At 46.0% G+C, this 27,088-nt stretch overlaps 1 protein-coding gene across 1 annotated transcript in view; it reads left to right on the forward strand.

Annotated features, from left to right (window-relative positions):
- Positions 1–19,209, forward strand: part of VAPB (VAMP associated protein B and C) — a 48,601-nt gene extending 29,392 nt beyond the window's left edge. Inside the window, exons 3-6 of the mRNA XM_067708594.1 lie at positions 9,643–9,746; positions 13,301–13,381; positions 15,331–15,507; positions 17,736–19,209. Coding sequence (XP_067564695.1) covers positions 9,643–9,746; positions 13,301–13,381; positions 15,331–15,507; positions 17,736–17,894 — 521 coding nt within the window. The 3' untranslated portion in view covers positions 17,895–19,209. The remainder of the gene's footprint in view (positions 1–9,642; positions 9,747–13,300; positions 13,382–15,330; positions 15,508–17,735) is intronic.
- The last annotated feature ends 7,879 nt before the right edge of the window (positions 19,210–27,088 follow it).

Genomic DNA, 27,088 nt, shown 5'->3' on the forward strand with positions numbered 1-27,088 from the left:
CCCATGGAGCTGGCAACACAGACTGAGGTCTGAGGGCACACAGATCAGGGTTTTGATGGGGGATTGAGACTTTCCAGCTGTCAGATGTCTTTCAGACACACCCTGTGAAACTCTTCTCAGCTGTCAGCTTAATCTGATATTCGCAGGACCTTACATTATGCATCGAAAGTCCAGACGCTGACCTGTCATGTCTCTTCTTCAGAAGACGGCACATCACTCATTGGGCCCTTAAAAAAAAACACAACAACTCTTGTATAAACTCAGGTGGTAAAGTTACAGTTGGAAACAGGTATAACCTAAACTTCTTGTGTCGGTAGGTGAAAACATGTGGACTTTGCAAAGGAGTGTTTGGGGATCCGGTCACTCGGGTCTCTGACTCCTTTTCTTTGTCCTTTAGATAGGTGCTCCTTGCATCTCCTTCTGACAGCCCCTTCTGGGATCTGTGCCTGTTGGATGAGGCAGGCAGTAGGTGGGAGGGTGCTGGGTGCTTTGTGTTTGCATTAATTGGCCCAGAATGCCATGGTTTTGGCCCCTTGCCCCTTGATACGCACCATCTGCTAGAGACGGTTTTGAATTATTCAAATCTGGACCTCAGCAAAATAGGCACACTTAAATGGAGATTGGAGGAGAGGAGATTGGATTTTCTCCTCTAGAGATTTTAAATGCAAGGAAAATAGAACTTTTTGAATTAATGAATTGTTTGAAGCAGTGGGGGGTCTCTCCATTTGTTCTAGCTTTACAAAATTAAATCTGTTTTCTGAACTGTCTGGTGGGAAAATATTTTTAAGGTAGATAATTTCTGAAAATGTCTGTGGTAAGCTGTTAGTGTTGTGGATTTTTTTGTTTTAATACTGCAGTTTCATAATGAGGGGGTTTTCCATTAATATTCCAAACCATGTTTGCCAGCAGATACAGCAGGTGAAGTGGTAAAATTATGGGCCCATCAAAAATGCTTAGGCTTCCTGTAATATGATATTAAGTTTAATATTTTTATAGCCTTCACTGAATTCTAATTTCACTAAAGTAGCAAGCACGCTTCCATTTGCAGTTCAATTATGCATATTGGTTGCCTTTGTACCAAGGAAATTAGAAATGCAAAATATCTGTTTGGTGGGGGGGGCATTGGAAAGAGTCATTAAAGATACCAATATTTAGGTACAGATACACTTTACTAAGTGTACCCTGGGAATTGAAAATGAATTAAAGACAAACCAACACAAATCTTCTAGTGTCTGAATCTGTGTTTTAAATTAAAATCCAGAGAATTAAGGAGCAGTGTTTATTCCTGACATATAGCCCTTTTCAGCACTTATTTCAGTCACATTTAAAGCGTAAAGTTCTTCCAGTAAAATCCCGAGGACAGAGAATGCATATCAGCAGCTCTTCTTGGATGGAAACATCGGTCAGGTAACGTAATTGGGTAGTACTACAATTGATAATTAATCCTTTTAAGATTTTGCTGACTCAGTTTAAAGGAGGTGCTTGCTTGCCCTGGACCAGCCAACCTTGGGTTGCAGCTTTTAGGTGATTAGCGTCCGGAGTATAAGTGCCCTGCCCTTAGAGAAAGAAGTCAGGGATTCATCCGTCAAGTGCTGATAGTGGGAGCTAAATTTGGAGGTTTGGGCATCTTAACAGCCACATTCTTCTTCGACTGATCGTTTGCTTGGGAAGTCTCTGATAAACAGAACCTTTTCCTAAGTGGTTTTCACGAACCAGCTTTATGACTCTCAGATAAGAACAACTCACATTCATACTTAAAAGATGTCTTTAATCTTTTTCACCAGATGAGATTCTGGTTTTTAAAAAAAGGGGGAAAGTACCAACAGTAATTAATCGTGCTTCTAAAGATTTTTTTAAAGTTTACTGTAGGGACTTCCCTTGGTGGCGCAGTGGTTGGGAGCCTGCCTGCCAGTGCGGGGGACCCGGTTTCGAGCCCTGGTCCGGGGGGATCCCACATGCCGCGGAGCCGCTGGGCCCGTGCACCACAGCTACTGAAGCCCGTGTGCCGTAACTACTGAGGCCCGCGCACCTGGAGCCCATGCTCCGCGGCAGGGGAGGCCACTGCAGTGGGAGGCCCACGCCCCACAATGGGGGGTACCCCCCGCTCACCGCAACTTGAGGGGGCCCGCGTGCAGCAACGAAGACCCAACACAGCCAAAACTAAATAAGTAAATAAATTTATTAAAAAAAAAGGTTACTGTAATATTGAAGTTTCTTAAGGAGAATCCTAGGTTTCACTTTTTATGAGTGTAACACAATTTCCTTAGTTTTTACATTTTTCAAAGATCATGATCAAGAGGACTTTATCCAAGTACATTCAGTACACCTCACTTAGCTGAAGTACATTCAGTACAGCTCACTACAGCGTGGCCGAGGAGCAGCCAAAAGTAATGTTCCTTTCACTGGTTACAGCACCTTTTGCACATTCTACACTTAGGCTCCCTAGTCTTGACTGTCCTGTTTATACTCTTACCTTAGACTCTCTGTTAACCCTGTTCTGATGTCCAGCCCATCACAGGCCAGAGTGAAGGGCAAGGGCTGCGAGCGGTGGCCACAGTGAAGGCCTGGACAGGAACACCGCAGAGAACAAGTACGGGAAGGTAACAGCAGGGATCTGGGATTGCCCGAACCTCAGGGCACACCGTTCTCCCTGTGCAGTGGGTCAGTCCCGAGAGACCTTGCTTGTGGGTCATATTAAGGTGGCATGTAATGGATGTTGATAATCAGAACACGAGAGTACTCAGGAAAGGCTGTGTGGTATTCCAGTATGAAGTGTTAGTGGAGATAGGAAAGTGTGTTGGAGCTTTGAAAAAAGATGTGCATTTTAAAAGATATTTATAAAAAAGAATGAGTCAGCCATGTTCTTTGGCCAGTGATTGTATATTGCACACCTCATTTTCCAGTGATACTGGGGTACATTTGCACTGTAAACTCTGCGCAGATAAATCAATAAGACTCTGAGGGATTTGTTATCTAAGATGGGCTGTACTGACCTGGAAACTCCTGTAGAGAGCACAAAGACAATTCAGTGTCAACCAATTTATAAATAGATAAAATTAATTATTTACTCTCTAGACTCTTAGTTCCATCCATGGGTCCCTGAATAGACAGAAGTCCAGGAAAGTAGTCATGTTTCCAACATTTTGAGCATCCTGAAGGAAGGAATAAATTTACTCACGATAAGGGCACCCAGTCTCACTAAAATGTCCGCTTTGCTTTAGGCTAGAACTCTGTCCCCTCATTGTGGAATACTGGTTATCATAAGCTGATGACAGAGTGCTGGTGTGTCTCTGATTAGTTTCAAAAAAGTGGAGCAGTGACTTCATTATGACATTGTGAATGCAGTTTAGTAGAGAACAGTCTTTTGACAGAGGCATGAAAGCATAGCCAGAGAATGCGGGAGCACAGTGGTGATGAGAGGATTGGAAACCACTGTCTTAAACCACGAGATGAAGAGTGAGTGGCTCTGGGAAGTGGGGCAGAAGAGAAGACAGCGGGTTGAGGATTAAAGAGGGTTTCCTCTCTCTGTGCTGCCCAGGGAGATTTCTGGGGGGAGCATGATTCCAGAGGGTTTTGAATGTTGGAAGGGAAGAGGGGGCATACTCCTCAACCAGTGGAAAGCTGCAGATTAGTTCCCAGAATGTGAGGTAGCAAAGCATGAAGTCCTGGTCTCAGCTTAATTGGGTAGAAAAGGCGAACATGTGGGGAGAACTCTGTATCAGTAGTGTCCGCTGATAGAATAAGATCCCCAGTAAGATGAGAGTGTGAAATAGCATTCTAGTAGGAGCTGCGGCGTGAGGAGGTGTCGTGCAGCACGTGTTCTCCAGGTAGGGTGCCTGGACCGGCGGCAGCAGCTGGGAACAGGTTAGAAATACGTGTTCTCAGCCCCACCTGTTGAATCAGAAACTGGAGGTGGGACCCTGCCACCTGTGTTTTGACAAGCACTCCAGGTGGGTCTGATGCACGCGGAAGCTGGAGACCCCCTCATGACAGAGTCAGACTAGTGGCAGGTTCAGAGTCAGATGAAGCCCGGGGAGGTGTGACATACTGAGATGTGAGTAGGGCAGGGGGACCGAGAGGGATGTGGCAGCCTCCTAGGCCCAACATGATAAGAGGAGACTTGGGTAACGACAGGAGAATACCTGCGTGCGGGGGTGTGGCCAGCACCATGTGCACAGCTGTTGGACCAGCAGGGAAGCCTGTTGTTGGATCATATCAGTAAACTGAGAGAACCAGGCTGTGGACTTGAATTGATTGTTTTTTACTTGGGAAATAGGCTTTTTTTTTTGTAGCAGGTTTTTGGTCCGAGGAATATCGTGATGGTGAGTAGGGTGTTTAGGGGGAGATTAAATTTGTAGCGTTTTAGGGCTCTGCAGGGCAGCTTGTCTGAGAGAGAGGCCGGGAGGAGGCGGGGAGATCTAGCTGGAGAGGCTTAGGTGTTGGGGGGTGGGGTGAGCTGAGATTGTGGTCATGTGAACAAGGAGAGGGACATTTTAAAGATAAAATTCTGAGATTAAAAAAATAATAAAGCGTGTGTCGAGTTGCTTGTTAGACTTTTATTCATGTGCTCTGTTGCCATTATTATGATGCAGATGAAAATGATCTGTGACCTGCTCAGGTTCTCATAAGAAGCTTTTATGCTGCATTTAATCAAGTCCTCTCTCTGGGGGGGGGGGGGTGGGGGTGGTGTGTGTGTGTGTGTGTGTGTGTGTGTGTGTGTGTGTGTGTGTGTGTGTGTGTGTGTGTGTTAAGCGGCATATATTCTGCATTTCTTCTGAAGAAAGTGTTTTATGACCATGAAGCCCCTTTCCTAACAGGATCACGCTTTCGCAGTCTGCAGTATAGCAGACATTGTATGACAAAGCGTTAATGCTGGTGAGTGGTGACCTGGTCTCCCGGCTGTCTCCTGGTAACAGGCTTCTTTTTAGTGTAGTATCAGCAATACATTTTAAAAGTAGGATAGATGGTTCATTTAAGAGGATTTTATCATCAGTGTCTCTGGTATTCAAGTGAAATAAGTTAATGGGAAGCTCTTTTATAGCCTGTCATGGAAAAAAGTACATAATTTCTGTCACAATTTACATGTATGCAGCCGAAAGAACAAACGTTTAACAACATTTATTCTGTCATGTTCTCGTAAAGTTCCAGCTAATAGAGTATAACAAATTGAATTCAACATGAGATGATCGTAGCTGAGAAATACAAACTTTTGGAAATGAGTTGGGGGCTGTGTTAGTTCAGCAGGGTGCAGATGCTGAGGCCCAGCGAGGGTTTATGAAATTTCACAAAGCCTGGGTGCCACTTGACATCCTCCCTCTCGCACGCTGATTGGGGAGCCCACAAGAAAGGAGCTGAGCTGAGATTGTGGTCATGTGAACAAGGAGAGGGACATTTTAAAGATAAAATTCTGAGATTAAAAAAATAATAAAGCGTGTGTCGAGGTGCTTGTTAGACTTTTATTCATTTGCTCTGTTGCCATTATTATGATGCAAATGAACATGATCTGTGACCTGCTCAGGTTCTCATAAGAAGCTTTTATGCTGCATTTAATCAAGTCATTTCTCTGAGGGGTGTGTGTGTGTGTGTGTGTGTGTGTGTGTGTGTGTGTTAAGCGGCATATATTCTGCATTTCTTCTGAAGAAAGTCTGATCTTATTGATCCAGTGTTTTATGACCATGAAGGCCCATGAAGGCAAACGCCTTCTTTTCCACCTACTGCTCTAGGTGGAAGGAGAGTTGCTGCAGAAGTTCACCAGCGGCCACCATTTTCACTCAGCTTAAAGTTTTCACCTTGCCAGTCTCACCAGTGCATCGGGCATCTGCGTTTCTGTTTCATGAGTCCCAGCCTTTGCAGAGGGGTATTTGACCCGCCGCCTCTGCTGTCTCCAGTGCTCCTGTAAGGTGATTTGTTACCACCAGTACCCACTTCTTTGTGTGCTTACATTCTTGTTGAGCCTCGAGGTCTAAATGTCAGTTACATCCTCTTGAGGGTCTTCTAGCTCTGCACTGTGGCGACTTGGCAGGCAGCCTGCTCTGGGCCTGGAGTTGGACTGATGCCACCTTCAAGGTCCGAGGGTGGCAGGGGGTCTCAGACAGCGCCCTTCTCCAGAGGTGGAACAAGAGTTTGCAGGGTGGTTTGGTTAGGAGAGCACAGGGAACCCCAGTCCCCTCCCTGTAAGGGACACATGCGCGTGCACGTGTGCTTCTGTCTCCACCCGAGGCCTGGGTACATACGGGACTCAAAACTTGGTTTGTGTGAGGTTGCTTTCTGTTTCACACTGCACATTCTCCCACGAAGGGGACCACACAGAGCCACCAGTGCCTTCACTTGAATTATTAACACGAGCATTTTCCTCCTGGAGGGGCCTGCGAGGCAGCTTGATGTAGAATAACGGTGCAGACCTTTTGGTCTCGGGGCCCCTTTACACTCTTAGAAATCAAAGACCAAAAGAGCTTTTTTTGATTTGTGGGTTGTATCAATATTTATCGTATTGCAAATTAAACTGAGAAATTTAAAAAGTATTCCTTTAATAACAACTTTAATAAATACAGTTATATGCAAACAGTAACATTTGTAGTGGAAAATAACTTTTCAAAAATATTTTGGCTTTATTCAATATGTTTTGCAAATCTTGATTTCTGGCTAAATAGAAGACAGGCTGGATTCTCTCAATTGCTTTTGCATTTCAGTCTGTTATAATGTGTTGTTTTGGTGAATATATGTGAAGTAAAACCACCTTTACCACAGATATGTATTGGAAAAGGAAAGGGTATTTTTAATAGCCTTTTCAGATAATTATAGACATTATTCTTTGACACTATACCAAAACTTGACAAGTGACACTTTCTTAAAGTTTAATACAGTGTAGAATCTGACACCCTGTCAGTGAACCGTTTGAACTTTGTTTCACTAAAATGCATTGGTTTCTCTTACACTTGATGGCTTTGGTAATATTATGCTAGCTGAGTTATACAGATCTTCCAGCTGTTGACATCTCATTATACAGTATCAGAAAAGTACATTCGTTACTGTTCCCACTGATCTCATTGGAAAAGTCCTTAAATCTTCAGGAAACTGTGAAGCTCTTGGTGGCAGAAAGAGGTTTTCCAATATTCTAACTTTTGTTTGAATGCCTGGTTTTTGTCACCGGCAACAACTATAAGTTCTTTTCCTTAAAGTGACAGGCTCACTTCATTCATTTTTCAGGAAAATATCTGCTGTATACCCAGGTGTGAATAACCATAGTTTTTCTGTCGGTTGTTCTTTCAAGTACATGGTTCCATGAGAAAGCGTCCAGTTGAGCTCACAACCCAAACAGTTGCACAGGTGCTTTTCCCAAGGCAGCAGAAATGCTTGATGTGTGCTTGTCATTTCATTGTACAGAGTGCTAAGATGCACTGTCAGGGGTTGGGATTTAGTAAAGTCTGCACTCAGGCACTAGCAGTTTCACCCACCTTTGCTTTTGTGCCGATCATCACTTCGAATGTCAGTGCAGTGGAAAAAGCATGTAACATGTAACGTCTTGGTATTATGAGCAGTTTTGATTTTATGGACCGCCTGAGGGGTGGGTCTCGGGGTCTGGGAGTAACACTTCGAGAACCTGTGGTGTGGAAGTCGGACTGTGGACACAAAGCCAATGTGGAGCTCTGGTTCCATCAGTTAATACGCTGTCCATGGGACTCGAGGGAGGCTACCAAGCCCTGTCTTCTCATCTAGAACATAAAGACATGGCCATCTTTATGATTGTTGTGAGAACTGATGGGAGAACTAAGGAAAATATTCCTTCTTTGGTGCCTAGTCCGTACTAGGCCCTAGTAAAAGTTATTTTCCTTTTTTGGGACATTGCGAAGGCATTGGGGATGGGAGTGTGGGGCGAGGTAGAGAGAAAAAGGAAGGGTCAGTTTGCTTTAGAACGTGCCTGCAACCCAAGCCCTTCTTTCTGGCTTACACCTCCTGGAGGAAGGGGGAGAAGAGTAGGAAGGGGGAGAAGAGTGGAAAGGGAACAGCAGGTCTTCCTGGGGCTCTTTATGTGGGGTTGTCTTAGGGTCTCTGGACCCATCCATTCTCTGTGTGTGATCCAGTGTCACTGGAGCTAAAGAGCCAACTTCTCTGAAAATTAACCGTGTCTTCCGATTGCTCTCATCTCCTGGGCATTGGGCTTGTTACAGATAAGACGGAGGGGGGTGTTTGTATTTCTCTTCCTCATCATGGGTGGTTCTGTAAGATACGTGATGGTGGGTCTGCGGTGCGTGCAGGATGTGACCCCGTCGCGAATTGGAGTGTCCATTGTGGCTGAAGGGGTGCTGACTGCACGTGGCTCCTGGTCGAAGTTTTGCTGCTTCCCAGCACAGTGACCTTGAGCAGGTCCCTTCACTTTGTCGAGTCCCTTCACTTTGTTGAGTCCCTTCACGATTCCTTTATGAGCTAGGGCTTAGGGTAGGTGCCCTGCATCTGCTGCAGGGGGTGGTTGATTGTGAGGCTTTAAGCACCTGGGAAGTTCTAAGTGGTGTTCAAGGGCAAGAGAACACTGACGAGTGCCCAGCAGCAGAGGTGCTGGTGGGGAAGGACAGGACCTGCACTGTCAGAGGACAGAGAGCCAGCCCCTCATGGTGGCCACGAGCATTGGCTTTCCAGTCAGACCACCTGCGTTGGAGTGTCCACTCCTCCGCGGTGTGACCTTGGGCAGGTTAGCCAACCTTTCTGCGCTTCAGTTTTTTCATCTGAAAACAGCCATCAAAATAACTTCCACAACATTACCTGCCTTTGAGGTAATGATAAAGCTGAAGTGCAGAGCTGAGCTTCTGGCCCAAGGGAGACGCTCAGTCCCAGGGAGCTCTTACCAAGGTCAGGGCTACAGCGGGCTTTTCCTGGGTATGGAAAAGTTAGTTTTCAGGGAACTTAGTGAGATGTGTGGTTTAGTCAAAGGCTTGTAGCAAAACCTGTATTTGAAAGCAGCTGTCATTTAATGGGGTAGGGTGGTAAGTCCTAGGGCAGCCGGTCAGAACGGGACGACACCTCGCTCAGCGCAGTGGCTGTGCTCAGTCAGGGAGCCCTTATGTGAGACTCCCCTAGGTGCTTAGGGAGAAAAAGGGTGTAAGCTGGTGGTGTCTTCTCCATGCCCTGAGGGTGCTGGTTCTGAAAATTCCCTAACATTCTTGGCAAAATTGCATTTGAAGCATTACTTTGATGACCTTGACGTGGGAAATAGGACAGAGAGAAGCTAAAACAGTTCCTCAGATGTCTTGGATTACTCTGTTTTAGTTCCTGAAGAGATCATTTGCACGTGTCTTCTTGAGCAAAACAGGCACAGGTGTTTCTACCTGGTTGACCTGGATGTAAGGCCCGTAGCAGATGTTTGGTCAGGTGTGCCCTAGCGGCAGATCAGTGGGCTGGGAATCAGAAGACCTGGGTCCTGAGCCCCAGTCCTGGCTCTGCCACTACCTGCAGGTGGACCTTGGGGAAGTCCCTTCAGTTTCCTGGACCTCAGGTTTGAGACCTGGTCATCCTGAAGGCCTGGGGCTTCTGAAGGCTCAGACAGAGTCCTGGTAAACTGCTTTACAACCAAACTACAAGTAATTAACGTAACAAATGGCTGCTGGTAACCGAGCTCTGACCCTCCTAATGAAATATTTTCTTTCTCAGTGATGTTACAGCCTTTCGATTATGATCCCAATGAGAAAAGTAAACACAAGTTTATGGTTCAGTCTATGTTTGCTCCAACTGACACTTCTGATATGGAAGCAGTAGTAAGTACTGAATGCTTCTTATTTTTTTCAGTAATTAAAAGAAATGATTAGGTGCAGAATTGTGGGTGCATGCATTTCAAAATGTGTCAAAATTGATTTTAAAGGGGAATGGTGCCTTCAGGGAGGTTTGTGCTTTGACTGCCTTTATGGTTTTTCTAAAACTTTGATTTTAACATTTCATGTAACTTTTTAGAACACTCTTCTTTTCTGACTTTTATATCTGGTTGCCTTCAGCAGTTCCTTCTTCTGGTGGATTGTGTCTTGAATGGTCTGAGGATTCTCTCCCTTCACCCCCCTCCCATTCCCCCCACAGAAAAGGACAGTTTTCACTATAGAGAACCTTCCTACCACGTCTTCCCCATCTTCCAGAACCCAGAGGGATGGGAGAGAGTTGAATACTAAATATCCTTCAACCCTTTAGGCATTTTTTTTTTCATGCTTGGTTCTGGTAAGCATGATTCTGGGTTTTTTGTTGTTGTTGTTGTTTTCCCCAAGTTTCCTTCATTTTTTTTTTCCCCTGCTTAAATACATGTTTAACTCTGTCTCTTAATTTTGGTAAAAATAAGATGACTTCATTTTCATAAAATAAATAATTGATATATTACAGTTGGCCCTTCATTTCTGTGGGTTCTGCATCTGTGGATGTGGGCCAGCGGTCCTAGCATTTTATGTGAGGGACTTGAGATTTTGGTAGCCGTGGGGGCGGGGCCCTGCAATCAATCCCTCGTATTGATTTTTCTAGAAGAAGATTATAATGGTAGTTCTTCCCCAAGGTTTCACTTGAATAAATCAGCAGGCATCCTGGTGCTGTGAGTGTGTATCACAATATACGGATAAACCTTAAAAAAATCCACAGCACCAGTGAGGACAGACTGTGTAGCCCTCACAGTTTGGGAAAGAAGGGCAGGACTGCCGCAAGGTTTTCACTGCTTTGCAGTTCGCCAACTGAAACTAAGAGACTGAAGTCATCCGAGGAATGGCTGCAAATTTGAGTTAGCTGGGATGCACACTGTACCGCTGCTTCTCTTTCACAGTTGTATACTAGGTGCTGTTTTCATGCACAGCCTACCTTCGTGTCCCCGTGCCACCACACAGCTGCTGCTTTTCATCTCGGAAAAGCATAACCGACCACCTTCACGCATGTTTAACTTCTGGGTAGGAAATGAAGGGTAAGCTAGATATTTGGGGGTTTCAGAGAGATCAGGGAGAGTAGGCTTCCTTTAAGATTCCTTCGAAGAGGAATGACTGTTGAGACATTCGCTACTTTTATTTCCTGGAACATGATGTGTCACTTCATGTTACTTTGTGTGACCAAGGAAATGTATGGCAAATGCAGAATGTGGAATATCCAGGAATATAATCTGTTTGGCTTCTGCTGCATGGCTTGGTGAGAAGAGCATGGGCTTGGGTGCCTTGGGTGTGAAGCTGAGTTCTGCCTCTTACTAACATTGTGGCCTTGGGCGATGTTCATTAACTCTCTTGAGGGTTTGGTCACGTGTAAAATGGGGATGAACACCTAGTTCACGTGGCTGTGGTGCGATTAAATGTGCTGTGTATGTAGAACTTGGCGTAGTGTCTGGCATCTGGCAGCTGTTTTATCTGAGCACTGTTATAGGCCAGGCACTCTATATACAACAAAGGTGAATTTTGCTTCCATGATAACTTTTATAACAGTTAAAAATTTTTTATATGAAATGTACATTGTTGGAAATTTTGGAAATATACAAATGAGCAAAAATAAAACTAAGTGACCTGTAATTTGTTTATACTAAACCCAACCACTGTTAATGAGAGCCTTGTGCTTTTTCTTTACTTTAAAATATTTTTCTTTATATTGTGATATACAGAAAGTTGAAAAAATAGTAGTGCCTACTCATCTAACCTTTACTAAGATGCACCGTTTAACATTTTGCCACGTTTGCTTCGTTGCTGTCATAAACTTCCTTTTTTGCTGAACTACTTGGCTGTAAGACACAGACTTCATGACCCTTCACCACCTATAACTGCTTCAGACAAGGACAGCCTCGTACATAGCCACAGTCCCGTTGTCACAGCTAAGAAGCTTAACATTAATTCAGTAATGTTTGATAGAGAAACCCATACCCATGGTCACCATTTTCCAGTTGTTCCAGAAATGGCCTTTAGGTTTTCTTCTCCTGGAGCACCCTCACCCTTTTTACAGTCCAGGCCAGTTGACTTGCAGAATGTCCCACATTCTGGATTTGTCCAATTCTTTCCTCATGATTAAATTCAGGTTAAATGTTTTTGCTTTCTTTTTTTTTTATTTTGGCAAGAATATTCCCTAGGTGGTGTCATGTATGATGCACCATATTAGAAGGCGTTTAATGCCGTGTTGTCCCTCTTTTGGTGACACTAAGTTTGATTACTTGGTTAAGATGGTGAATGCCAACTCTCCCCAGTGTCAAAGCACATTTTCCCCTTGTGGTTAATAGGTGATCTGTGATACTCAGAGTAATCAGATACTTGGAGACCACATGAACATCCTGCTTGCCGGCGAGCAGTCTTTCACTTGGTGATTTTTGGCACCCAGAGATGATCCTTGCCTGATGTTCTTTTGACACACGCACGCAGGCACACGTACACTGTGTGTGTGTGCGCGCGCGCGTGCAGAGGAACAGACTTAAGATATTGCTTGTAGTTTCTTCACTTAACATCCTGCGAATTTTCCCCATGCAATTAAACACTCCTCAGTATCCCTTGAATGGCATGCTATTCCATTGACTGTACCTGCCATGGTTTATTTGGTGGTTCCCTATTGTTCAACACAAAGATTATTTCCCATTTTTGGCTCTTGGTACTGTGTTGCTCTCGCTGCCTCCTGCATGGTTCTGGGGTGAGGGTGGGGGAGTTCGTTCCTTTTTCTGTATTGCAGCCTTCCTGCTATGCTGGTCTGTAATGATCAGAACACCTGGGATTCCTGTCCTCCACTGCCAAGAGGAGGAGGAGTAAGCCAGAAGTGCATCGTCCCAGGACATGGATTTAGTCAGGGAGATATTACTACCAGCACACTGAGGCAGTGGGGGGCAGCCCAGACAGTGGCGATCACAGGGAGTGGCCTGCCAGTTCTTGTGCCCTGTTGGTAGTTGGCAGTGTTCTAAAACCACTCCCAGATAGCACATGCTACTCTCTCTTAAGAAGGACGTGCCCTGTGAAGTAAGTTGTGTTTTCTTAAGGAGAGCCCAGATGTCCTTAGGCCATCCAGTTGTAGTTTAGAAGATTCCTCTTGGGTCAGCGGTGGTCTTCTCTGTCCCGTGTGCTTCCCGCAGACTGGCGACAGGAGGAGCGCTGGTGGGCTCTGAGGGGTCCGGCAGCAAGACTGGGGTCTGTGAGGAAGAGTATATATTCAGGAGAGCCAGTGCGTTTAATCTTGTCACGTTAAAAGTATTGAAATCTCAGCAGACGTAAGCTCTTTATTTGATGTACATCAGGCCTTTCTCATGAAGAGTATTTTTCTGAAATTGTCAGTTATAGGAAGAAAATTATTCTTCCAGCAGCTTTATAATATCCTGATTATTAAATTTAAATTGTTTTAGTGGAAGGAGGCAAAACCGGAAGACCTTATGGATTCAAAACTTAGATGTGTGTTTGAATTGCCAGCAGAAAATGATAAACCAGTAAGTATGTTTCTAGTTAACAGTAATTGATGTTGCAAGCTGATGCTTGTTTGCATACCGTCTCCCGCAAAACCAAGCTTTAAGTTGGCAAATTATTTTCCTTCTTCTGATGTATGAAGAAAAAAATAAGCTGAAGTTAACAAGTAAGTGGGCCTTCATGAAATCTGCCTTTGAGAGACTTGCAGAAAGACAGCTAATTGAAACATTTTTTCCCTTTGAAAAGTGCAACCTGTTGGCTGTTGAAATGTCATAAATTCCAAAGAGCTTCTGTGACTTGGCAAAGTTATAGGTTGCTATTTAACGGTGGGTAAGGCCAAAACGGAATAATTTGCCGCTTATCGTGGTGCTTGGTGGACAGGTGGTGGAGAGCTCTGAGGTTCTGTTGTTCTACAGAGTGCCGCCTGTAGGCTTCCCCGTCTGCACTTTCCCTCAGCACCACCTCTCTACCCCTTGAACCCCACCCACCTCTTCAGTCAAAATATGCTTTTAGATTAGGATTTCTCAACCTCAGCACTATTAACACTTGGGCTGGATAATTCTTTGCCGTGGGGGCAGTCCTGTGCCTTGTAGGATGTGTAGCGGTATCCTTGACCTCTGCCCACTAGATACCAGTAGCACCCCCTAGTTGTGACAACCAAAAATGTCTCCGGATATTGCCAAATGTGCCCTTGCTGGGGCAGAATGATTCCCTGTTGAGAATCGCCCCCTTTGCTTTTCGAGCAGGTGAGGGCAAGGAGCGACTTCCTCCAAGCTGTCAGCTCTCTCTTCTGTGTGTGAAACCCAAGGGATAAGCCTGTCGTGGCCCTGGCTTGTGAACAGTTGGAGAGAGAAGATTGTATCAGTAATGCTAATGTGGACCTCCCTTCAACCTAGTCAAAAAACTTATAATAAATTGTATTAAAAACACAGTTTAAAACACATGTAGAACATTCAGCCACCCTGGCTGTTAACAGCTGGAGGTGGGAGATAGAAATGCTCACCTCCTCAACATTGTCCATAGCCGTCTCCAGGAATGCTGATGCTTCGTGTCGAAACCACGTAGCATTTTTTTTCTGCTCAGTAATTGACCACTATCGTTATCCTGTTGGTTTGAATGGCACTGGTCTTTTTTTCTTTTTTTCCTTCCCATTCCCATTCCAGTCCTGGGAAGGTCAGTTGTGGACGCTGTGAGATCTGTGTTCTGGCCCTAGCTCTGTGCTAGGTGATTAGCTCTGTAAGCTGGGGCCTTGTCTTTCAGGGCCTCACTCTTCTCACTTGGGAGAGACGAAGGGTAGAGCTCCTAGTTTTCAGTTTGCTGCATGGAACCCCCAGGGCAACGATCCCCAGTTATTTTATTTTCCCGACACACCTGAGTGCTTCCATGCCCTCTCCCCACTTACTGATTCATCCCCCGCCGGTCTCCAGAGTGTGTCACAGCACAGTCTTGGCCGAGGAAATGGAGGAATGTGGTGCTTCCCCAGACTGAAATATTGTAGACACTGAGTTTACTGCACCTTCCTTCCATCTTCATGAAATAAATCGCCCTCTGTGTTACGTCCCCTCTGGCCGCCTTCCGAGACCCCCACTCAGCCAGCCCTGGGGCTGTTCAGACCTTCGTGGTGACAGTAATTTGTGGATGGTAATTCCTGAGCTTGCACAGTTACAGTGTGCTAATTTCTGCACGGCAGGACTTCGATAGTGCAGTATGCACGGCCCCTCCTCTCCTTCTTTGGCGTGTTAGTCTCAGCCGAACTTCATCATTGCCCTATCCATGATTTCTGGGGCGCAGTTGCTTTAGGTTATTAAGAGACTAGATAAAGTAATCCATATTAAAAGTAAATGTGACATTTCACAGTGTGGATGAAGCGCTACCACGTGTGGTGTTTGCTGAGAGCTACTTTTTACTTTGCATTAACAAGTCCATTACTACACAGTTGGTGACACTTGGGCTTTCATTTATTTCTGAACAGCATGATGTAGAAATAAATAAAGTTATATCCACAACTGCATCAAAGACAGAAACACCAACAGTGTCTAAAGCTCTGAGTTCTTCTTTGGATGACACTGAAGTTAAGAAGGTGATGGAAGAATGTAAGCGGCTGCAGAGTGAAGTTCAGAGGCTGCGGGAAGAGAACAAGCAGTTCAAGGTAACAGCGTTTTATTTTCTGATCATCTGCAGGGAACAGGGGCTTTTTCGCTGTGATCTTGGGTGGGGAAGTTGATGGACCCCAGCATTTGTAGAGTTGTTTTATATTTGCACAATATAAACTCTTGTCACCTCGTATAAAAGCAACAAACAAACAATCCATTAGCGTAAATTGAAATTCAGTTCTGAGACTAAAAATAAAACAGCAATGGCTATCTTGAATTCACATGTTCAAACCCCACTCCATCCCCACTGGATGAGAATCTTTTTTAAGTGGGTAAATACTGACCTGTATTCTGTTTTAACACAGCATAATTCTGTTTCATGAGGATCCTAAATAGGTCTAGGCAGTAGGGTCTCATCCTGCTGTTAACGCGGTGAGGAGACTGGAGGTGGGAAGCTGTCGCCGTACATGGGTGGAAATTACAGGGAACCAGAGTCTCCAGCTTGTGGCCATTGACCCGGCGGTTGGCATTGGAGGGAAGCAGGTGCATTTCGCTTGGTCTTGGAGGCCTGCAGTGTTGTGGAAATGACCAGCCAAACTTGGGCTCGCTGTGAATCTTTTTTAGTCACGGCGGCTCCCAGGCCTCTGTTCGCAAAACCCCTTTAAGGCCCCTTCCAGTGTTAAAAGTATGTCTGTTTCATACGCAGTATTAAAGAGAGCATTTCTGAACGTCTGATCATAGGGTCTTTCGTTGCAGCTTAAATCTCGAGGCCGATCTGTTCTCTGCATCGTGATCATGTCCCCCAACCACATGATAGGCTTTTTTCACTGCGTAGCGCCAGGTGCACGTCATAAATTCGTGGCAGTTGACTTTCCTTCTCTTATTCTAGCAAGGTAGTAGATACAGGAGGGCTGACAGAGTTTGGGAAATGGCATCATCTTCTTTCTTGGCAGTAATCTTGATTTGACTTCCTTTAGTAAGGAGTAAATTATGAAGCTGACACGCTACTTTTTGGCTAAAAATCTAAGATACGCCTAGAGGTTCTCCTTGAATGTATTGCTCTTCAGAAACAGACTTCTGTGCCATTTAAAGTGATAAATAGGTAGAAATAGCTTCTATATAAACCCAATAAAATAAATGCTGTATTGCTGTGCCCATTTTTTTTTAAAGTTAATCGAATAGCTCCAGTCATTTATCACTGCGCAGTCGTATTGGCCATGCCCCGTGAGCAGAGCGTCTTTTAAAATATTATCGGGCGAATCTTGACATTAGAAGATTCTTTATCTTGCCAAACACTGATTTCTTGTTTTGTGTTGTTTCCTCCTGTCACTTGGCCAGCACATTTCCTAAGGCCCTACCTTGTACCCCGCTCTGTGGATACAGACACGGGCAGTCCCTGCCCTTAAGATAAGCTCCCTTGTTAACCAGGGTAGCCGGGGAGGCCCCGACACGAATACTGATACCGAGTGTGATGAGCGGTTCCACCAAGGTGGCCATGAGTGTCACGGAAAGTCTGCTCGGTGGGTTGATGCCTCTTGTCTTCAAGACCCGCTAGGCACTTGCTGAATGTGAATGGACTGAAGCAGAAGAAGAGAAGGTGCAGCTGCTGTGTGGGCGTCAGGGACGAGTCGAGGGGTAACTAGCCGGGGTAGGAAAGCCTTGGTGTGCGCCCCGTTTGGGGACGTGGAGAAAGCAAAAGTTTCTGTTCGTACAGGTCTGTGTGTGCGGGGGAAAATGGCCAAGTTATCTTCACGCGTATGAGAAAGAGAGTCATTTCCTTGGTGGGAATTCCATGCGTTAAGTAGAAAATATTTGAGATGCATGTATCAAGCTCATTTTAATATTACACACATCACAGTTTTGATCCAGCAGTCTACCTGTAACTCATCAGGTATCAACTTTATACAGAGCTCTACCTTTGAAAACTTCCAGGTCCCCCACTTGGTCGTTTCTTGTGATTCTTTTCTCTGAAGAGTTTTTTTCTGTAAATCATGGGGAACCAGGGAGTCCCCTGCTTAGATGTGTGGTATAAAAAGGTACCCAGCAGCACTGTGTAGGATGGATGGGAGAAAAGAGGGGCTCCCGGCAGTATTTTTGTGGTGGCCTCAAGCCAGTCTCTTCTTCTGTGTAGGCTTGTTTCTCCATTTGCAAAACGAGGAGGTTGGACCTCATCATGTGATCGAGTCTGGGCATCACCGCCTCCCCGCCGCGTCCCCCAAGCTGTACAGTTGACTGCTGCTCTGGTGCCTTGGACTGTCTTTGAAACGTGTGTTTGCTCCCGTAGGAAGAAGATGGACTTCGGATGAGGAAGGCAGCGCAGAGCAACAGCCCCGTTCCCGTGTTAGCTGCGGCTGGGAAGGAGGAGGGCCTCAGCACCCGGCTACTCGCGCTGGTGGTTTTGTTCTTTATCGTCGGTGTAATCATAGGGAAGATCGCCTTGTAGAGGCAGCAGGCAAAGGATGGTAAATTGGATTGATGGCTCCGCCATGTCATGGGATTTAAGTGTATCATAACCGCGTGTAAAAAGAAGTTAATGTATGATGACATCTCACAGGTCTTGCCTTTAAATTACCCCTCCCTGCGCGTGTGTGCTGCCGCACGCGTGCACACACACACATAGAACATAAAATAACAATCTTTTAGAAAGTTTAACACTTATAGTAAATGATCGGGGGAAAAGAATGATCCTTATTAATGACAAGGGAAACCATGATTAAACGAGACTGGCATGTTGTACATGTCATTTTAAACACTTGTAGCCTTGGTCCATGTTGCTAATCACCTCTCTTCCAACACGACACTCTTCCTTGCCTGTTGGTGCTGGCCCTCGGGGAGCTGGAGCCCAGCGCGGTGGAGAGTGCATCCCCCCCAAGGCGTCCTCCCCGCACTGCTCGCACTGCTCGCTCCCTCCGGGCTGCTCCTCCATGTCTGCCCCGGCCATCAGTTCCCTGGGACTGATGGAGAGAGTCTGAGGCCGAGAAGAACGGCGCTGTGGCAGCATCGGCTATGCTGGGAGGTGTATGTTGCCCGAGTGACCCAATACTCTGGAAATAGAAGTCAGTGAAGGCTTTGTTCTCTTAAAGGGACCAAGCTAGATAACCATTGGTTCATGTCATGAGATTGAATTGTTATTCAGAGATGTTTAATGCATATTTAACTTATTTAATGTATTTCATCTCATGTTTTCTTGTCACAAGATTATAATTAACTCTGTGGCCTAAAATCACCTGTGCTACCTAACTCTGCTGGGTGAAGCTGGCATTGCTGCTGGAGGTTCTGGGCTGTACACACAGATGGAGGTGCGGCTCATTGGAACGCTGGAAAACGGCTGCCGGGAAGTGGTTTTCTGTGCAAATAAGTAACGACTCTCGTAGGGAGGGGAGTGCTTAGTAGTGGCAGTCAGCTCTAGGTCACGCTCTCTGTGGGGAAGGGCAGCCGATCTCTGTACTGTTCTTTCTTTCTCCACTCCTCAGCCACCACTCACGCTTCAGCACACGTGCCCCAGTATGGCCCTGACCTTCCCCGTGTGGCCCTAGCTGGGGATCAGGGCATGTGAGTCAGGCAGCAGAGGGGTGAGCAGAGAGGAAACCGGCTCGGTGGGGTTGGGAGGGGGTGGGAGAGAAACGTCAGATAATCCGTCAAGTAGTGATCGAGAGTTTGTGAATTAATTTTATGCCATAAAAGACCAATCCAATTCTGTTCGACTATGTAGCATCTTTAAAAGAAAAAAAAATTAAAATAAAGCCCCCAAATTAAGAGTTCTTTTGTCATTTTGTCACTTGTGCTAAATGGCGGGGGGAGGGAGACATTATTTTTATCATTATTATTTTGTCATTGGAAGGTTGATTTAAAAATGAACCCTATCGATGAGAAATATAACATGTTTACTGTACATCCTGAGAACTCGCGGTAAACGTTGACTAGACCTCGTTCTCGACCACACACCCATGGCGTGAAGCTATGGAAGGCCGGCTGCCCGGTTATAACTTACTCTCCAGTCTCTATTCCGTGTGGACCCAGGTACTTAGGAAAAGGAGTGAGAAGACTGAGCTGGGAAGCCTGTGCTTCCTGCTGTTTTCTCCAAGTGGAGTAAAACCTATCTGAGTGTAGGAGTTGCAACGAATTGCTCTTCATGTGGCTTCTAACACCTCATGACCTTGAAAGGAGAGTGATGGGGGGGTGCCTCAAATAGTGCCTGGGGGTGCAGTACAGTCCCATTCCTCTAGAGCAGGAGTTGGTAGACGTTTTCTTAAAGGATGTTGCCGTGTGTACCATTGAAACTTTATTCACAAGAACAGCTGCTGGGATTTGGCCCGTGAGGCTGGAGTTTGCTGGCGCCTGTGGTCGAGTGACCAGGTTCTCAAAAAGCGTACCTGGGACACTTGTGTCTTAGGTCTTTGGAAGTGACTAAGTGTTTCGTGTGCATCTAGAAGGAATTCAGCTTCTCCGAGGATGGTGGCATTTTGTGTGTAGCTAAAAATCAAAATCTAAAATCCAAAGTTGTTTCTTAAAACTAATCATCCTGTGAAACCTCTTTCTGTTTTCGGGGCTAGGACTTGGTGAGCACCTGTTGAGCTTTTTGACTGAGTGGAAAAAGGGAACATCTCCCCCCCGCCCCAGGGAGAGGAGGAGGGTGGTGATGGGCAGAGCGGACACCATGCCAGTGACCCTGGTCAGTGAAGTGTGTGTCAGGGAGGAGAACGTGTGTGGAGCAGGCACTGCTCTGGTTCAGGGACCATTTTAAGAGCCACAGACACTCAAGATCTCGAACCTGGAGAAGCACGCACTTTTTTTTTTTTTAATTTTATTTATTTTTGAACGTTTTGGGTTTTCGTTGCTGCGCGCGGGCTTTTTTTAGTTGCGGCGAGCAGGGGCAACTCTTCGTTGTGGTGTGTGTGCTGCTTCTCATTGCTGTGGCTTCTCTAGTTGCAGAGCATGGGCTCTAGGCACGCGGGCTTCAGTAGTTAATGGCTCGTGGGCTCAGTAGTTGTGGCGCAGGGGTTTAGTTGCTCCGTGGCATGTGGGATCTTCCCGGACCAGGGCTCGAACCTGTGTCCCCTGCATTGGCAGGCGGATTCTTAATCACTGCGTCACCAGGGAAGTCCCAAGCATGCACATTTTGGGTGTCTTTTCTGGAAAATGAGAGTAAAGCAGGTAGATTGGATGTGCGGTCCTGCCCCGTGGTCTGTTCTGTCCTGAGAGGGTGAGAGTCAAGTCACTGGAATAAACTGGCTTAGAGCGAGCCAGGCTGAAGCTGGTTAGGGTGCTGGCCGGGAAGGGAGCCTGGGCGGGTGCAGTCAGGCTGCTCCGGTGCCTGCTGCCCTGGTTACTGGCTCACGGCACCTCTGAGAGTGGTGCCCTTGTTTTAGAAATACCCGCCACCGGGCTCGCAGATACGGGAGAGATGCAAGCAGTAACAGAGTCCTGTAAATTTTTATTGATTGAATTTAAAAATTGGTAATTTAAGCTCCCTCGGCACCTTACAAAATACCTGAAAGACCAGCAGGCTATGTTATTTGTAGGTATGAGGACCCGGCTTTCATTTTTTTTCTCCTCCTAGTTTGCATGTTTTCCTTCTCTAGTCTTCTAAACTGCTGGCACCAGTGCTAATAAATACTGATAAAATCAAAATTGATTTTTACCAGTGGACAGTTTATGCCTAGAGAGACGGCTTATACCTACATAACACAGAAGGGGGAAAAATGAAGAACCTCCAGTGATCCGTGAAAACCTAAAAGCTTTCAAAGAAATCCCAGGAACAGAATTGCTATTGGAAGATACCAGTACTGGACTTGCAGGCTGTGTTGAGTCAGATACAACTGAATGAGGTGATAGCCCAGAGCTAAATAGCCGTTCAAATTAATTTGAAAACAAGCTGTGTGTGTGTGTATATATAGCATATGTACCATATGTAAGTAGCTTAACATTTTTCAAATGGTGCCTATATTTTTTGCACACAAAAATCTTTATATTTGCAAACTCAGAATCCACACCAAAATAGAATGCCTTTTGTCATCTTCAGCTCCTTCTTCAAAGAACTGGCCCAATTACAAGTTTCTGGTTGTGGGTTGTTTGTGAAATTCTTGATTAAAAGAAAACAAGAAAAGAAAAACGAGCAAGGTGGGACTTGGGCTCGGAAGTCACCTTGAACACTTGAGCAACGTTTAACCTCCGAGACCTTGGCAGGTGGAGAGGCCGCTGCTCCCCCTGCTGGTGATGGCCGTTCACTGACTCGCGTCTCGCTGGGGCCCTGGGGCGGGAGCGGCCTCTTCCTGTTGAGACAGTCGGGCTAGAGCAGGAGGAGCTTTAAGTAATACATGGAATTATCAGAGTTCCCACTCTGAGGAGGCCTGGCTCAGTGAAGCTTGGGCCGAGGTTGCTGCTGCCGAGAGATGAGCGGGAATGGGGTTGTATTTAGAAAGTCCCCTGCACGGTAGACGGAAGACTCCAGCTCAGGGCACGCAGATCCGATAAGACCCGAAAGGGCGGCTTGGGACCACGTGTGCCCCACGAGAAGCGAGGTCCCTCAGGGTTCCTGGCCCGATTGGGTTTGGAGAAAACTTATTAGTCTTTTTAAAAGCCTTCCTCAGCCAGAGCTGCTTTGACAGTAACCTCTTAGAGAAAGTCGCTGTTGTTAGGACGCCCTCCCACCCCGTGCAGAGCATCCGATAGGTTCACTCACTGGCTTAATGCTCACGACGACTGTGATGGGGATGGGGGCGTGAGGGCTCTAGTTTTGCACGTGGGAAATGCAGCCTCCGGGAGGTTAAACGGGGCGGCTTGTTAGTACCTCTCATTTGGAATGAAGTCAGTCTCTGGCAAGCCTGCTGCGAGGGCCTAAATCGCCAGGACGCTGTTTCAACCACAAAAACCAGTCAGAGGAGCGGCGAGAAAGGCCTCGGTGAATTCACAGGGGCTGATCTCAGCAGCACTGATCTTCGTCCACCTTCCAGGTGTTTGCCTTCGTCCCTTCTGCAGTGATTTTAAAGATAAAGTAGACAGAATCAGGACTCTCCTTCAGATGCTTTGTATTTTGCTTTTTGAAACTAAGCACACTTCAGGCAGTGAAGAAATGTATGTTTTCCATTTTCTCACTGCCTGAAGATCTCTGCATGATGCTCCTGGGGAATGAGTTTGGGGGCTTGAGAAAGAAAATTACTAGCTTGTCTCAGCGAGGTGATAATGAGAAGGCTTTCCAGGGAGGCTTTACGAAACTTGTGAATTAAATGGGAAGCGAAGGCAGTTCATTAAAATTGGTGTCACAGAAGTGGCCTGCTGAGGTTCACAGCAGCCGAGCCGCTGGTCTCAGACCTCTCCCCCGAGTTAGCGCTGTGCTTCTCTGGGAAATCACCGGAGGGAGCCAGTAATAGCAGACCCCGATGAGGCACATCGGCGGACAGGCAGACTGGACAGGCTGTGAACGTGGATCTCCAGCGAGATTCACAGACCCTTTTCCTCCTGCGTCTGAATCTCACCAGCCGCGTACTTAGCACGCAAGGCTTGGCCTCCAGGACCAGGAGTTGGGGTACACAAGGCCCTACACCCCCGTGCCGACGACACAGACCCCACTCTTGTTAGCTACGGCCCTGCCACTGAAAAGCGAGGTGTCCTTCTCATTGTCATCACAGAGGTATTCTGAAACATTTAGAAGACGTGAGCACACACACACTGTTGTGTGTAAGAGTTAAAAGTGAAACCAGTAGAGGTGGATGAGAAGTTGTCTCAGTATAATTACTTCAGGTTTTCTTCTTAGTGCAAATAATCATCAGAAAATGCCTGCATCCAATCAGTAGGGAAGGAAAAAAGAACTAGCAACAAGGATACAGCTGTTATCTAACATGCCATATATATTTGCAATTATGATACCTTGGAATGTTGCCACAATATGGATTGCTTTGATTAAAAGATGTCAGTTGAATAAAACAGTACCGTGGGATAATAGTTTTCTGCTGCTAAGTAAATGCTAATGTTTGTTTTTAAACCGGGAAACATTGATCCTGTGACAATACCGTATTACAGTTACTTTCTTATACCGCAGGGTTGATGTGTATTTAATCATCTGGCTCAGGGTGGGTGGGTGCAGGGCTGATGCTCGCTCCCCCGTCCTGCTCACCTCTGCATCCTGAACGGCAGGAGCTCCGCCCGGCTCCCGCAGGTGCAGCTGCGGCCCCGGAGGGTTTCGTCTCACTGATAGCCAGCGCCGAGTCTGGCCGAAACAGAACAGGTTACTTTTTGTTTGTTTGTTTCCTTCAGCAACTGCCAACTAGGGGAGACAAATCAGATACCTTAACCCGATTTCATTAAGGCTTAGTGCTAACAAGAATGCATAGCTTTTTGTGATTGAGGATGATAAATTAGCATGCATGTTTCTCACATCAGCTCGATGGTTTTCCATGTAATACGAAGAGGTCTGGTTCTTTTTATGAACTGGCTGCCTGCATTCCCATCTGTCTTTTGTATTTTATTTATTTTTTAATTTTTATTATTTTTTTTGCGGTACGCGGGCCTCTCACTGTTGCGGCCTCTCCCGTTGCGGAGCACAGGCTCAGCGGCCATGGCTCACGGGCCCAGCCGCTCCGCGGCATGTGGGATCCTGCCGGACCTGGGCACGAACCCGTGTCCCCTGCATCGGCAGGCGGACTCTCAACCACTGCGCCACCAGGGAAGCCCTGTCTTTTGTATTTTAGAAGTAACTTAAATTCAGCTGTTAACCTCTAGTGCAGCATTCATTTAAAAATACTTCTTTCCCCTTGATAATTTTCTTTGGATTCAAAGGTCAGAGTTTACTGTCTGTCCTACTGAGACCATGTGTATGTACAAGAACTGCTGCTTGCTTTTCACCACTCCCTCATTCAGCAAACGTTGATCAATTTACCTTCTCTGTGTCTGATCCCGAATGAGATGCTGGGAAATTACTCAGTGGGAAAGAGTGTGTTTTTGTGTTTTTCATTCGTAAGCAGCCTCAGTAAGGTGCCTCACGCTCCTACCTAGAAAAACGCAAAATACATTTGGTTCTCTTTTCTCTTGCTAGTGTTTCGTGTTTTTTTTAAAGACAGTTTGTAAACTGCTGCCATTTGGAACTTCTTTAGGAAACTCAAAACGATCTATTTTTATTTAAATGCTCCCTTCACCTCCTCTCAACAGTTTTGAGTAAAGAAGTAGTTTCAGTCACACGTGCTGTTCTTTCCATGCTTTGTGTCTCACTCCCTGTCACTCCCTGTCCTGGAAGGAGATCTCTGTGGTTTGTGGTCAGGGTTTTTATTCTGCCTTCAGTATATGTTAACGTTTTGCGATTGAGTATTTTAAGAGATGTCTTAGAATACTTTCGTTTTCATAATTTTTCTTTTACATATTTTAAGTTGTATGCCCTGTTTTGACATGGAATTCCTTTAAAAAGCTGGTGTAGGAAAGGACTCTTTACCATCGTACGTGTTGGTTATCTGATGTGTAATGAATTCACGGTTTTATGGCTGATTTTCTGTTCTCCGGAGGGAAGGAGGTGTATTCCTGCAGCGGCCAGCTCGAGAGAGCCGTTCACAGCATGTTCTCACATGTTCCGTGTCAGCCTGATGAAACCTGCCCTGCTGAGGCATGAACTTCTGTACTAGCCATCTCCATATTATGTTCAATAAATTCTGTGCTCTGAATGTGTTTAAAGGATGCTTCAGTGTACGATTATTTTGAACAGATGGCCTATGAGCAGTTTAGCTGTGCTTTAGAGAAGATGGTGCAGCCCTCTCTCACCACTTCTTAGGAACATGAAATTGGTTTAAGAGAACAATCAGATATTTTGTGCCCCAAGACAGACTTATGGGATGACTTAGGTCAACCTTCTCATTTTACTGATGGGGAACCTTTTGCCCAGAGAGCTTCAGCATGGGGGCCAGACCTGCGTCCCCGTGTTTTCCTACTGGGGGAGGCGTTTGTCATTGATTTACTGATTGCTCACTGGTGTCCAGTTGCCTCCAAGCCTGCAAGGTGGGGTGGTGATGGTCTTTAAGCGGTGGCTGATAGGTTCCATCTTCTGATGTTATCTTTTTAACACATTCCTGAAAACATTTTAACCTCTTTGGGGAAAGTTACACATGCCAACAGTAAGACTTCATACAAGACCAAAGGATAGACAGCTCCAAGTCAGTGCCCCCCCAGGCCCAGGCCCGCTCCCCTCTCCAGGGGCTCCTGTGCCCCATTCTTGTTGGACTCTCTCCAGAGAGCCTCTCCCTGTGCACCTGTGTACGCAGAGCCCTCGTGTGTCCTTGCGCACAAGCGGCAGCCCACCCGCCCTGCCCCATCCTGAGTGCTGCGTGTGGACTTTGTGATGCATCTTGGAGATCGTTTCATGGCCACAACACATCTGAATGGTTCTGTAGTTCTCCTCTGGGTGATGTGCCCATCACTTCCTTAACCAGCCCTCTGTGAGGTGCACCTAAGTCATTTCTGGTCTCGCTGCTGCAAACACAGCCACAGCAGACTCCCCTGTAAATGAGACAGTTCCTGGAAGAGAAACAGGAAAGGGCGCCTGCATGTAAAATTGGTCATGTGACTCCACATCGTCTTCCAGAGGACGTGGCCGCACATGGTCCCAGCACTGCCTCCTTCCCTGTTCCTTCACCAGCATGTTGCATCGTCCACCTTTTTGATCTTTGCTCATCTGAAAAGCGCATTTGATTTCCCAGCTTTAATTTGGGGTTCCTTTACATGAGGTTGAGAAGCTTTTCATACGGTAAAGGATCTGCAGGGACATTAAAAGGCCACACAAAGGGCTGATGACGGAGAGCAAAGATGAAGATTCTGAGGACACACATTTATGAATGTGCAAATAGGAATCTAGACAGGATTTTACTAATAGGAAAATCACGTGCAGCAAAGGGTACAGAAGTGGATTGGGCAGGGGGAGGAAATCGCCCTTTGTGGCCAACGAATTGAGCTTGGACTGTTGACCTGCACTAGCAGCCTCACTACTGCACCAGTCCGAACATCTTTTGTCACATTCCTGGGGTCCTTTGACTATGGAGTCCACAGAGGATGTGAATGGGGTGGGATGTTTCAGCCTCCCAGTCTGCTGGGAGCTCCTCCCAGGGAGCTTCTGTAAGAGGGACTGAAAATGGTGGTAATCCTTAAAGGGTTAAAATCCAAGCTGTGAAACAGAGGCCTTTTCAAACAACAAAAGGTGCCATTCTGAGGAAATAACCACACCAATTTGCCATTAGCTTTCGTTAGTGCATTAGAAGACAAACCTCCCTGAGAATCTGCCAGGGTCCTGTAACGGGAGTGACGTGCCCCGTCAGAAACTGAGAATACCCTCGGAAATTGTACTCGGAGTCTAGACTTCCTTTTTTTTTTCAAGTAGAACTTCTGTTTCTTAGCGATGTTTGACTGCTAAGGTCACATCAAAGAAGCAGAGAAACAGCAAAACTTTGGAGAAATACAAAATTAATGTTATGGACTTTTGCAAAAATATACTTTTATGCTATTTCAAAAATGTTAGGAAAATGTGTATGCAAGGCAGGACTCTATTTTTAAAGACAAACCAAGACCGACCGTTATATTTTAAGCCCCTCCTTGCGGTCACATTGCCAGTCCTAAACGTGATTCCAAAACATAGAAGTGTCTTCCATTAGTAAAGATGAAACCATC

The sequence above is a fragment of the Pseudorca crassidens genome, chromosome 15 (assembly GCF_039906515.1).
Source record: "Pseudorca crassidens isolate mPseCra1 chromosome 15, mPseCra1.hap1, whole genome shotgun sequence".
NCBI lineage: Eukaryota > Metazoa > Chordata > Mammalia > Artiodactyla > Delphinidae > Pseudorca > Pseudorca crassidens.